The sequence below is a fragment of the Furipterus horrens genome, unplaced genomic scaffold (genome assembly GCF_987537825.1).
Source record: "Furipterus horrens unplaced genomic scaffold, mFurHor1.1.pri manual_scaffold_6, whole genome shotgun sequence".
NCBI lineage: Eukaryota > Metazoa > Chordata > Mammalia > Chiroptera > Furipteridae > Furipterus > Furipterus horrens.
The window spans coordinates 139807919-139821542 of NW_028327176.1; the positions used below are offsets into that span (position 1 = coordinate 139807919).

The window sequence follows — 13624 nt, forward strand, 5'->3', positions numbered from 1 at the left end:
CCTAGCGTCCTAAGGGATAAACTCATTCCTAGTTGGGAATCCTTGAACTAGAGAATAAAGAAGTGAAGGTGGGAAGAGGAACTTTTACTTGTCACCTTATACCTCATTTTTCTTTCTTTTACCAATGATAATATATTTGCAATTTAAAGAAAACTTTAACAACAAAGAGCTCCCCAAAGCTCTAACTAAAAAATTTAATAGTATTTGCAGGATATGAATCTTAAAAAAAAAAAAAAAAAAAAAGACCTATGTATGAAGAAATACAATAGTTAAGATGATTAAAAGGGACTTGTCCATCCTCAGCGGAACAGGCAGAAAGATATACAGATTCTGACACTTGGTTTCCATGACAGCCTCTTCCCAAGATGCCCATACTCCCTGCTTTGTTTTCTATTCCTTTGCCCCTTCATCTTTTGGGGGCTATAGCTCCTCATCACCAGGAAGGTTTAGACCAGTAAGCTCTTCTTCCTACTTGTTTTGTATATTCAGAACTATATAAATAAACCATTAATAGTAGCAGAAGTATGGAAATTTCTAATTTTCTCCTGGAAAAACGGAGAAATACAACTTACCACTTATTTAAAAATTACACAAACAAAAGGAGTCTGACACTTGGGAAAGTATAATATCTGCTAACAAACTCTACTAGACTAAAAACAAACCATTCATGGAGAAGATCCAGAATTAGTAAAAGTTTCTTCTAATAAAGTTGACTATACATTTGCTTTTCATCTATCTATCCAAAAAATTTGAGAGCTTTAAGATTCTTGTTTTAAAACAGCTGACACCAGGGGGTAAAGGGATAATTGTCTGATCAAGAACTCAGGCTAAACCTTTGGAACTTAAACTGCTGAAAACAGACAAATAGTAAAATTACATAAAAGCTAATGAGGAATGAAAACCTGTGGGTTCATCAGTATGACTACACAAACCAACATTAAATAAATTAGTAATAAATAAAATAGGTAATAAATAAATTTCCAAAATTTGGAAATCTTGTCAAGCTTGGTACCTTTGAAAAACAGATGCTACTTTTGTAATGTGGTATTAGGAAGAGGAAAGCAGCCTGTTCATTAACTTCAGACATAATTTAAAATAAGATCATATTTCTATATATAACTTCTACCTATCTTTTCAGAGACAGTGATTTACTACACTGAGTGGTAGCAGATAACTTCTTAAGAACATGTATGTCAAAAATAAAAGTATTATGTAAAAAAGGACATTAAAGAAAGTAATTGTCATTACCACTCTGCTTATTAGATATTGTTCAGGTATGAGTGCATTTTCACATTTGTTATAATTTAAGTGGATCCCAAAACAGTAAGTTTTATATAGTTGATTGGTATTATAAATAGAACAATCCTACCTTAATCTCAGAATAAAATGTTTTAGCTGGAAGTATTTCAGGCAGTTGAGGCTACAGTTCTACAGCAAAATATTTAAAGAAACTTACTTTTTTAAATGGTATAGTGTGGCCAAAATCATAAATTACATACATACGTTTGAGTAAAAGCCACTTGAGATTTGAGCTCATGGTTTTGCTTAGAATATCTAAAACATACCTCTAGGTAATAATACTCTTTTAGGAGAAATAGAAAGGAAAGGAGGGGTAAAAAGGCATAGGTCTGGGACTGCACCAGAGCTGCTCTGAGTTTAATTTAATGTGTTTGCACATATGCTATTTTTTAGAACTACTGTTTGAAAGAACAGTTTGAAAAGTACTGATTTATGATATGTAGCAATAAAATCAGCTCGACATTTGGATTTCCTAAGTATACCAAAGGAAAACTTTTATTACGGAATTGACACAGGTGATAATATGAAACAAACAAATAAATTAGCACATCACTGGAAAACATACCTGATTCTGGCCAGAACAGCCTCTAGAAAGTGTAATACTGTCCTAAGTTCACATTCTTGACACGCTGGCAGGAGCATACTAAATCCGTCATTAAGCAGTGTTTCATGAGAAGGATGTAAGCAATGGCTTGTCTCAAACACTTCTTGAACACCATCAATATAGATGGAAAGAAGTGTCCAGAGAGTCTGTCTTTGTCCCATTTCATCATTCTTAGATACCAAGAATTCCTTTGCTTTTTCCCGGAAAGCAGCTGAAAATTTGTCAGCCAAAACACCAATGTCCAGATTTTTCTGAGTATACATCAAGAGGAAGGCTGCCTGACCCTTCCAAATGAGAGGTGATGTTTTTAAGGCAGGCTTAAGGGAATTCAGGAGGCCTAAAAGATGATTTGCTACATCTTCTACCTCTGCAACAGCCGCTAACAGTAGAAAAAGGCTGAAAAAATTCTGCAGACCAACTAGAGTTAGTTCTTCCATTCTTTTTTGATGGAACTTGGAATATATTCTGTAAAACATAAAAATTGCTTTAATAAAACTGTTTCATTCACAAAAATCCATCTTTTAAAGTAACATTTCACTCAATATTCATGAGTCTCATTACTGTGAATTCTCATCTAATTCTTCATTACAATGCTGCCAGGTCACTTTGTCCACCTAGGAAACAAATGAACAGAATACCCCTACCTTCAAATTTCTCAATGATGTAGCCAAGCATCTGTAAGTGAATAAAAGGATTCAGTGGCTTTCCCCACAGGACAGTAGAAATGTTCTTTGCATAAAGTACATGACTTTTCCTTTAGTCCTCTATCACCTTTCTTTTTAAGTCTTTATTGACAAATAAGAAAGAATATGTAATCTCTTAAGCACAATTCGATGTGCTTTACAGAAATTTTAACAGGACAATTTTATATAACAATTTTCCTTAAACCTTTTCTCCCTCTATCCCTTAACAGAAAACTTACTCTTGCTATACGTATACTCTAAGACAATTCTAAGTCCTAAAAAAATGATTTTTACCTACGCACAAATAAAAATTGTTAGTGTTAAAATCTCTGATGCTAGCCATTAAAAAACCTCGTCAATACTATTTAATTTTAATAGTTGATGTACTTTTCTAATCAATTAAGGGATTAGAATTGAAAATCACCATTTTGAATCCTACTGTTAAATTGTATAGCTTCTATAATTAGCTTACTCAAGATAGAAATGATTAGTGTTCATGAGTGGTTAAATATTTGTTTGTAAGTCACAGAGCTGATAAGCTCCTGAAAGTAAAGATCAGTTTAATTATCTTTATAGCTTCCAACATGCCCACATAATGCTGTATAAAGTATTTCCTAATAATCCATTCCTGTTATTGAATGGATTCCAATGATCCCTTTAAGCAATAAAGTTCTGAAAATTTTGTCTTCCATTAAGTGAATTAAGGTTCAAAAACAAATCAGCAAACACAATAAAAGAAAAACTACTGTTTGAGCCACATAATTACTAGAGGTTTAAAAAAGAAGCTACCATTAAAAAAGTATATTCTAAAAAAATCTAAACTATATCACTATAACCTTGCAAAACTTATTTATTGTGAGAATCAAATAGGAATGTTATTTAGTGATTTTTGAGAAGTCCCTACCTAGGGTAAGAAGCGTTCTGCTGCGAGAACTCCTACCCCATAAATTGAGAAAGTGGTAGATGGCAGTATCTGCACAAAGAGGGCTAGGAAAGCGCTAGCGGGCAAAGGGCGTAGGACAAGGGAAGACAAAAATCACACCCACGTAAAAGCAAAGCTCTAAAAAAAGAGAAAAGACAAAATATGACCAAAAGTTTATTTTATCACACTAGAAATTAAAACTGGGCATATTTCCAAAATGAAAACATTAGTTACGTGGTTCACTATACTCTGGTTAGTTTTCATTCAAGAATGCAGGGCTTGTGGGTCTGCTGGTCTCAAAGAACACAAAATTTATAGACCAAATTTATTACCCGCCAAGGTACAATTTGGAGACAGTTTTTATTTCTGTAATTCTTAACAAAATGTATGCAATGAGTTATATAGTAACATTATAATTAACTTTGATAAGAAAAACAACAGTTCTCTTATATCCTTACATTCAGTATATAAAATTTCAATCTTTAGGACTGATGATATGAATAAAAATTAAAATCCTCCACAAGTTATGGATATTACTTTTTTCCCTTACTATAAAAGATTGGCAGGCTCAAAAAGCTCCATGTTTTGCTGTCCTACATCAAGTAACACATTTGTGTGAAGCATAAAGACTTCCAAGCACAAGGTAACTTAAAAAACAAAAACAAAACAAACAAACAACAACAAAAAAGAACAGTAACACTTCTCCAAAGATATAAGTGAACATTCATGACAAAGGAGAATATGGCACACACCTTCCTTTGACTTGTTTCCAAGGATGCGGACCATTGTTTTTCATTGCTTTCTTAACTACTTTTGCCAAAATGCAAAGGAAAATGGTGTAACTACTTCTGGATTCATACAGGTCATAATCTTGTTTATCAAAGCAGCAGGTCTTCACCATTTCTAGCATAGACAAGGGTGACGTCATATTTGTAAGGCCTTTCGAAGGAAGCCAAGAAATACTGAAAGAACTATTCTACAAGCACAAAAAGACAGAAAACAAGTATTAACTCTCTGAGTAGTAAATAAAAATGGAAAGCTGCAAATCCCAATTAGTTCATTAAAAGCCTGACTCATCTTAATCACAAAAATTACAGAGCCATTATCACATATTACCCCACAAATTAAAATTCCATAAAAGCACAGAACATCAAGGGCTACTTAAATTCTTGGATCATCCCCGACAAATGTCTTTTTTAACAGTTGGTTTGTCCAAATTAGGATACAAACAAGATACATACATTGCATTTGGTTGATATGTCTCTTAAAGCTCTTTTAAGTTTCCAAACCTTTTGTCATAGAATTTACTTTTATATCCAGTCATTTACTGTGTAGAATTTCCTATGCTATGGATTTAGCTGCTTGCACCTCCCTAGTGTCACTTAATGTATCTTAACCCCTACCTTTTCTATAAATTGGTATCTGTATCTGAGGACTGATCAGACTCAGGTCAAGTTTTTTATTAAGAATCTTTCATAGGTAGTACTGGGTACTTCCTGCTGTAATTAGTAAAAAAGCACATATGACTGTTACTGGTTTTGATGCTCAGATTGATCGCATTGTCAGTCTGATCTATCCACTAATAAGGTCCCCACCAGCCTTTTATTTAACAGTTTTAGCAACAACTGATAATCACTGCCCAGATACTGTTTCACCAGATGTACAAAATAGTGATTTTCTAATTCTATCATTCCTTCTGAATTAGCTCATCAGAAATTTGGTTACTATACTAAGATATAGTTTATATTTTCTTTTACTTAATTTTTAGAATGGAAGTTTCTCAGAATAATGTTTCTAAATCATCATAAACTCAAGTATTTAAACATATTTGATATATTTTAATGCATAGTAGGCACTATTCCTTCTTATGCTCAAATTGACCCAGCACTGGGCAATGGGAGCTCCTTCAAGTTGGCTCCTGTGCCCCTTCGACATGACTCCAGTTTCCTTTGGTACCTTCCTGTTTTCAGTTATGATAAGATACTTATCTAGACTCATCCTGCAGAGAACAGTCTGCCTCAGAACTAGATGCAGCCATTTCCCTAATCAACCTGACATTACACTGATTCAGGAAAAGATATTCTTTCTCATTTTTAATAAGCTCCATTATATACAAACCCAAAGTTTTAATTTACTTGTAAATTTTCCACTTCCATTTTCTACCTTGAGTGAGGGGTTCACTATTTACCCAGAAACCCATATATTCCAAATCTTCTCTCCACACACTGCAGGCAACTAAATCCTTTAATTCTACTTTAAATTTTTTTATATTCCAAATTTATCCTCTCCTTTCTAAATCAATTATCCCTACTTTAGGTCTTGCATTATTTGCTTATACTACTACATTGGACTACTAACTTATTTGTACCCAATTCATTTATATAATTTTTCAGAAAAAATTCTCAAATACATACCTAATACGTTGCATCCTTGCTCTCTAATGTCTCCTAAATAAAGCATAATTCAACTGGACATTATCTTCAATTTTTCATAATCTAGCCCAAGTCTACCTTCTATTTTCCTTATTTCCATCTTTCGCCATAGTCATCTCAAACCTATTACTCAGAACTCTTTAACATGGTAGAAATAGATCTTTCATTTTTTTTTTTTTAATGTCTCCATACATTTCTCCATACTTTCTTTTTGCCTGGATGCTCTTTATTTTCTGCATTTGGAAAATTCCACTCATTCCCCAGGCCAAGTGAAAAAATTATGACTTCATACAGTCTTCCATACACTGGGTCATATACTCCCTTTTCCGGCATTCCACAGTATTATAAGTTTTGTACAGAATATATGCCCAAATACCACATAAGTAACTCAAATGCCAAGACTATGTCTTATTCAGGACAGCATTAACTGTTCAATGTGCTGCAAGCACTATTAGAGAACACTTATAAATCAGGATTTAAAAAAATATTTCTGGTATAATTTCAGCTACTTTGTTTATTCTTCCTCTTAAGAGGAAAGGTACACCAAATGTTCTGTTCCCTTATGACAATGCTCTATAGACAATGTTTGTGAAATATAAAATTATTCTTGAGCTTTTCTAATCTACTTTGAAAAATTAACTTTTTAAGAATAATCCATAACTATTATGATTAAGCCATAAAAACATTCCTCACATATCATGTACAAGTTCTTCAAATTCCTGGAACAAATTCATATCCTATTTACTCACCAGGTTCTTGCTATAATATTCCCATAAAATGGTGACAATTGTGATGTTTGGCTCCCAGATATCACAAAGTGTCAAACAACAGTGAAGATACATTCGTAATTGCTCTTCTAGGATACCATCCTAAAAAACAAACTGAAATTGTGAGCAAGTAAATGGGCTCTGGCAGCATCAATATTATCACATGATACTGCACCAAATAACCTGCTTCTAAAAAGAATATGAATATATATCACCAAATCATATCCACTATCATCTTCAGACCAGAAAGTCTAAATCAGCATAAGGTTTACATCTAAAAATTCGCTTTAGAGACCATTATTATATTCACATAATGGAAATTATATAAATCAATTTGACTTTTAACTCAATTATTTAAAAATTACAATAGGTATCTCATAATTGAATGGCTTAGGAAATCCAGAGACTGGGAAAGAAATCCAAAGCAAAAAGAAGTAGCAAAAATGATCTAATAATTAAGATGTACACAAATCCTAAGGTCACATTTAAGTACTAGGTCAAATTCTTCATAGGAATATGAGTTGCTCTTTTAAAAACCAGAGGATTGGCAGAGTACATATATTTCAGGAAGTGCAGCAGGAGAAAGAAATAGAAAAGAAGTAGACACCTTAATTTAATCTAGTCTTCCATGATGAAATAACTATCCATGTTTGTTAAAAAGTGCCATATCACTGAATGCCAGTCATTCAACAATTACTTAAAGCTTATTATATACCAGACATTCTAAGGTACTAGGCATAAAGCAATGATAAGTCAGAAATGGTACCTGCTCTAGTAGAACTTGCACTGGGGGGGAGAATGGTAAGAGAACACTGACACAAACAAGACAAATTTAAATCATTATAACTGTTGTTAAAAAACAAACAAACAAAAAGGTAATGCTGCACAGTGATCTTAGAGGATGTGGATCATCATCATATCAGGAGCTATGAATGAAAAGACCTTTTTGAAGGCACACACTTGGGCTAAACAACTGAATGAAAAAGAGCCAGCCATCGAAAGACCTGAAAGGAAAGCATACATGACAGTTTAGAAAGCACATGGAATCAGCAGGAAGCTTGGTATTGTAGGATTAAGTCAGAGATAGTCAGTGACTATATCTCATTTGAGTCTTTGTAAGTCTTGGTAAGAAGTTTGGATTTCATTTTAAATATGTTGGGAAGCTACTAGGATTCTGAAAGCACAAGAGGGGACATGAGGTGACTGTTTCAAAACTACTGCGCTGGATCATGCATGGAGAATGAATATGGTGGATAAGAACAGAAGCAGGAAGGCCAGTTAGAAGGTAAACAGTGGCACTTGCAAATATAACAGAAAAGCAGATTAAGAGCTCATGTACCAGGCAGACATACTGGGAGACCTGAAGGTGCATGTTATATATTCGTCGTCGTCGTCGGCAGCCGTCCGTCTCGTGAGACGATGGTGTAGCTTCTTAAGAGTCTATCTGCACCGCCGAGAATGGCTGTGCAGTCCAACTCGGGAGTGACACGGTATCTGTCTCCTCCCGTGTTGAATCGACATCTTGTGATGACGCTGGAGTGTCCTCTCCAGTGAAGCTGAAGCTACAGAGCCTGGGCAGGGTGATATGGAGGGTCTGCTGTTGCCCATGCAGCAGAACCCCCCTCTCTTCGCAGCTGAAGGGTCCAAGGGAAAGACGGAGTCAATACAGCTTGGCTTCAGGTGCGCCGCAGGAGTTGCCGGTGTTGACTACAATGTCAAACCGCCTTAGGGACTCCGGCTCCGGATTTTTTCTGTCGGGGTTTACTCCCTTAGTCTTTCCCCTGAAGAGGTATGCCGCAAGGCAGCGGAGGTTTTTTGGAGTCAGAGTTTTCCTTCTCTGATGTGCCCTGACTGGAAGATCGAACCAGCGACACTTAGCTCGCAGGCCGACGCTCAATCCACTGAGCCAAACCAGCCATGTTATATATTATATAGTAAGCTTTAAATAAATAACTGTTGAATGGCTGCAACTCAGTTGTGAGTAACCTCTTAACAAACATGAATGATTATTCCACCACAAAATATTAAATTGTCTACTTTTTCCCCCTGCTTCCTTCTCCTTCTGCTACCTCTAAAGGTTAGGAGGCAATTCTATAATACTGTAAGACTGAGATAAGCAGACAACTTTAGAGAAATGTTGGAAACAGAGGCAATGGGATTTGTTGATGAGTTATATTGAGGTCTGAAGAAAAGAGAGCAATTAAGAACCCCCAGGTTTTCACCATGGCTGGTGTGGCTCAGTGGATTGAGTGCTGGCCTGGGAACCGAAAGGTCGCAGGTTCGATTCCAAGTCAAGGCATGTTCCTGGGCTGCAGGCAAGGTCCCCAGTTGGAGGCGTGGGAGAGGCAACTGATCAATGTTATCTCTTGCACATCGATGTTTCTCTCCCTCCCTGCCCCTCTTTAAAAATAAATAAATAATTTTTTTAAAAAGAAAAACAAAAAAGAACTCTCAGGTTATGGCTTAAGAAAATGGGTTGATGGTATATACCATACGTTTCCTGAGATGGCAAAGCCAAGGGGAGAAACAGGTGGGAGACTGCACAGCGCAACCACGTGGAGATATGAAGTAGACAACTTGACATATGGGTCTAGAGCTCAAAGGAAAAGTCAGAGCTATGATATAAATTTGGATATTACCTTCAAATTGACATTTTTAGAGTTAAGAGGTTAGACAAGATGAACCCAGGAAAGACTGTGGATGGAAAAAACAAAAGGACCCAGAACTGAGAGTCCCCTGCTATTCTAATATTTAGACATCAGGCAAAAAAAGTTTATTAGCAACACCAGCAAGCCAATGAAGTAGAAAAGAAACCAGGCATCAAGTAACAAGCCAAGAGAAGTATCATATTTCAGAAAGGGACAGAGGTCAACAGTGTTGAATGCTACTGAGAGATTAAAATGAGAAGAATTCTTAGACTTGACAATATAGGAGACATTGATGGCCTCAACAAGAGTAGTTTCAGGGATGGCAGAGACAGAAGCTTTAACTATGGTAGGCAGAGAAGACAACAGGAGGTGAGGAAGTACAGATGCCATAGGTAGTACTCCTTACCTTCAGGGGATACAGAGGCCCCCCAATGGATCCCTGAAACTGTGGATAGTACTGAACCCTATATATCTATATATGCTATCTGTTTTCCTCTACATACATACATATGATGAAGTTTGATTTATAAATTAGGCACAATAAAAGCTTAACAATAACAAATAATAAAATAGATCAATGATAGCAATATACTATAATAAAAGTCATGTGACTGTGGTCTCGCTCTCTCTGATAACCAAGATGGCAACTAAGCGACTAAGGAGCAGGTAGCGTATATAGTGTGAATACATTAGACAAAGGAAATATTCACATCCCCAGCAGTATGGCAAGAGTTCATCAGGCTATTCAGAACAGTGTACAATCTAAAACTTATGACTGTTTATTTCTGTTATTTTCAATTTAATATTTTTGGATTGCTCTTGACCACAGATAACTCAAATCGTGGAAAGCAAGTGCACAGTTAAGGGGGAACTACTCTATTTAAGTGAAGATAATATAAAGTCCTTGAACAGGTGAGAAGAGACAAGATCCAGTGCACAGGGAATGGAATTAGTCTTTGATAGAAAGAGTGTCACTTCCGATATAACAGTACACAAGATTGAGCGGTTGAGTACAAAGCAGACATGTTGGGATATTTAAAAGTACAAAGATAAAAAAATTCTCTACTGACTGGTCCATTTCTCAATGATTTATGATGCAAGATGTTTAGCTAAGTTTACTGGGGCAGAGCATGTGTTGAATTGTGTGTTAAAAATAAATTGTGAAATAAAGTCTTTTTAGAAAGCAGAAAGGCAAACATTCTACAGCAAAGAACCATCTGAGATTTACAGTCAAGAATGATAAGAATGATTGTATCATTTTTCTCCAGCAATCTTCAGCTGGAGTTGGAGGTGGCAGGAGACAGGAGAGGACTTGGTTTTGCCAAGTTTAAAACAGGTAAGGATTATGGAATCAAAGGTATACAAACAACTATGGGGTGATCATATTAAGGGGTTATATAACCTAAACTGTTTAAGGAGGCAAGTGTGGATATAAAAGAAGATGAGAAATGAAAAGGTCAACCATGATAGGCAGAATAAAAATGAGAAAAAAAAGAATAAATGTAGATCATAACCAAAAGGGGAGGAGGGCGAGATAAGTAAAAGGAAAATCTAATTAGAAGGATATTAAAAAACTTAAAGGATGGGTCAATTACACAAAATAAAGTTGGTGTCACTAGAAAAATAGTATACAAGTATACAAAAAAAGTGATCTTGGTCCTAAATTTCTTCACGAGTGATAGTGAACCAAACATGAGCAGTTTTTTTGACAGGGCCTTAACTCTTTCAATTATTAATACTTTAGTATACACTCCAGGTTCAAGTCCTGTAGGAAACTTCCTAACTTCCATGCTAAACAGTGGCCTTACTTTATACTCCACAGTACACTACACACACCTGTATCATAGTACTTACCTTGTTAAATTTAATGTTTATATGCCTTCAAATGTCTATGAACTCTCTTAGGGCTAGGATAATGTTCCCAGGGCCTACCACGGTGCCTGGTTCACCAGAGACCATACATTTTGCATGAACAAAACTAAGATCTGGGTACTGGTGCCTCTTTTCACCAAGTAACTATGTATATGGCTTAGGGAAAGACATTTAGCTTCTCTAAAAGACAATTAAGTGCATTTAACCAAAGAAGACAACATTCTGTCATTAACATTCTTTGATTTTATTATGAAAATATTAAACAAGGCCTAAGCTCACTCCTGTTGCACACTACTGAGATGAATTATACTAATCTCGTTATGTTGCAAGGTTAAAAAGTGGTACATTTTGAAGAGTCGTGTTTTATTTGGTATCTGAAACTCATTTTAAAGACATGCAAATCCACAGAGGTATTTAAGCCATAAACATAAATGAAATTTGCAAAAACTAAAAGGTGTGAATACCAAGTATGTGTCAGATGTTTTGTAACATTTACATATCTAAGTTCATGTATGTCTCATACCATCCTAGTTTTATTACCATCATTTCACAGGAAAGAATGTTGGAGTTCAGAAGTTACAAATAGCTTATAGCAAAGTCCACTTGGGAATTAGGGTTTTTGACTACAAAGCCTGTTTGTTATACATACTAATCTATGCAACCTTCTGAAAACAGAAGGGAAAAGAAATGAACATTTAATGAACCCTAGATTTGATCAAAATTGTTCTTAGTGACCAGACCAAGAGTTGAAAGTTTGTAAGGCCAAGTCCTTTCTCTTTCCTCTCCATCCAATGAAGAAGAAATTAAATATGGCATCCTAAGGGATTTGTACTTTTATTTAAAAAAAAGGAGAGAGAAATTTCCTTTCATTTTCCTGCTAGTGGTTGCAGATTAAAATGAAAAGAAATGGCTTTAAAAATACCATTTTATCCACAGTTCTGGCAAGAAAGGTAATCAGTCAGCTGACTGTGATTTTAAAAGTATGTTTTTTTAAGCCTATCATTAATTACAAACACTTTTTGTTACAAAATACATTTTCATCTTCTCTATATTACACTATTACTTTATTTGAATAATTTTCCCTTAGTTTTTTCTTTAGAATTTACTTTAAAAAATTATGTGTGTTCACACCTATGGAATGAAGGAGATAAAGCATTTGCCCATTTTCAAATCTAGATAGGCAGAAATAAGAATACACAATAGTCTGTTGTAGAATAAGCAACAGACATCTTAGCTCAAATTCATAACCAAAAAAAAAAAGGGCTGAATTGTTATAAGGAAGAATATCTCAGAACAGTTGAGTATATTAATTTCTTCCTACCTTAGATTTTTCCCATCACAAACTTACTGGAGAGGGGGAAAATAACAATATGGAAAATTGGTATGCTTTCCACAAGTATCACCAAAATAGATTGAGAAACTAAAATGAATTACTAATCAAACATATAGCAGCAAAGAACTTTTAAAATAGAAATAACGAAAATAAAATTAGTTTTATTAAGAATCCTACAAAGTCAGATGCTGTGAGGGAGTACAAAGTAAATAAAACACATATGAAGATTCAAATCCCAATTCTACCATTTCCTAGCTAGCTGTGTGAACCTGGACAAGCTCCTTAACACCCTCCCCCACCACCATGACCCTAATTCTTAAACACGTAAAATGAAACTTCACAAGATTGTCATATTCATTAAGTGAAAGAATGTAATTAAATGCTAAGTATAGTGCTTGCACAGGAATAGCTATCATTTTGTTACCTGCAAAAAAAAATGTCATTTTTTAGGCCAAATGTTGACTCTTAATGATGAAATAAATGCGACAGGTTCATAATATTGAACCTTAAGCTGATATATTTCAATTTTGTGAGTGTTTGAGTCAAACTCTATCTAAACTAAAAGGGTTGATTAAAGACATCAAAATCCATGCCCTTTAATTAAAGATTTTTTTTATAAACCAGTCCTGTTAACTTCTTTTCCACACCACCTTAAACTTGCCTGTCTCAATCCCAGAGCTTCTGCATTTCTCACAAGACCCTGTCTATGGACTCTCTGGGTATCTCATCTCTGCCGTGTGCATGTGTATAACTATTTAATGAAGAAAGCTACCCAAGAAAAATTTATCTGAAAGCTAAGTAGAAACTGTTAGTCTGCCTGATTAGATTTATTTTTTAGAATTGAACAGAGAGCTTAACTTCAATATCCTAGTCAAGATCCTGTGTCCAAGAAACACAATGATTTTGAATTAGTAATTAAAAGATCATTGTTCCACATTATTCAGATTTAATCATATTCTGAATTGCTTTTAGCCTTGGATTCTCCAAATTCTTTAAAAAATGAAAATAATATTTAAAAAATACTAGACTTGCTTAAGATTTCTTTCTATACCCTTCTATGACCT

At 34.9% G+C, this 13624-nt stretch overlaps 1 protein-coding gene across 1 annotated transcript in view; it reads right to left on the minus strand.

The window, feature by feature from the left end:
- The window catches only part of MMS22L (MMS22 like, DNA repair protein), a 122574-nt gene that overhangs the window by 73831 nt on the left and 35119 nt on the right, over positions 1 to 13624 (minus strand). Inside the window, exons 12-14 of the mRNA XM_090280561.1 lie at positions 6690 to 6809; positions 4261 to 4484; positions 1865 to 2368 (exon numbers count right to left, since the gene is read on the minus strand). Coding sequence (XP_090136687.1) covers positions 1865 to 2368; positions 4261 to 4484; positions 6690 to 6809 — 848 coding nt within the window. The remainder of the gene's footprint in view (positions 1 to 1864; positions 2369 to 4260; positions 4485 to 6689; positions 6810 to 13624) is intronic.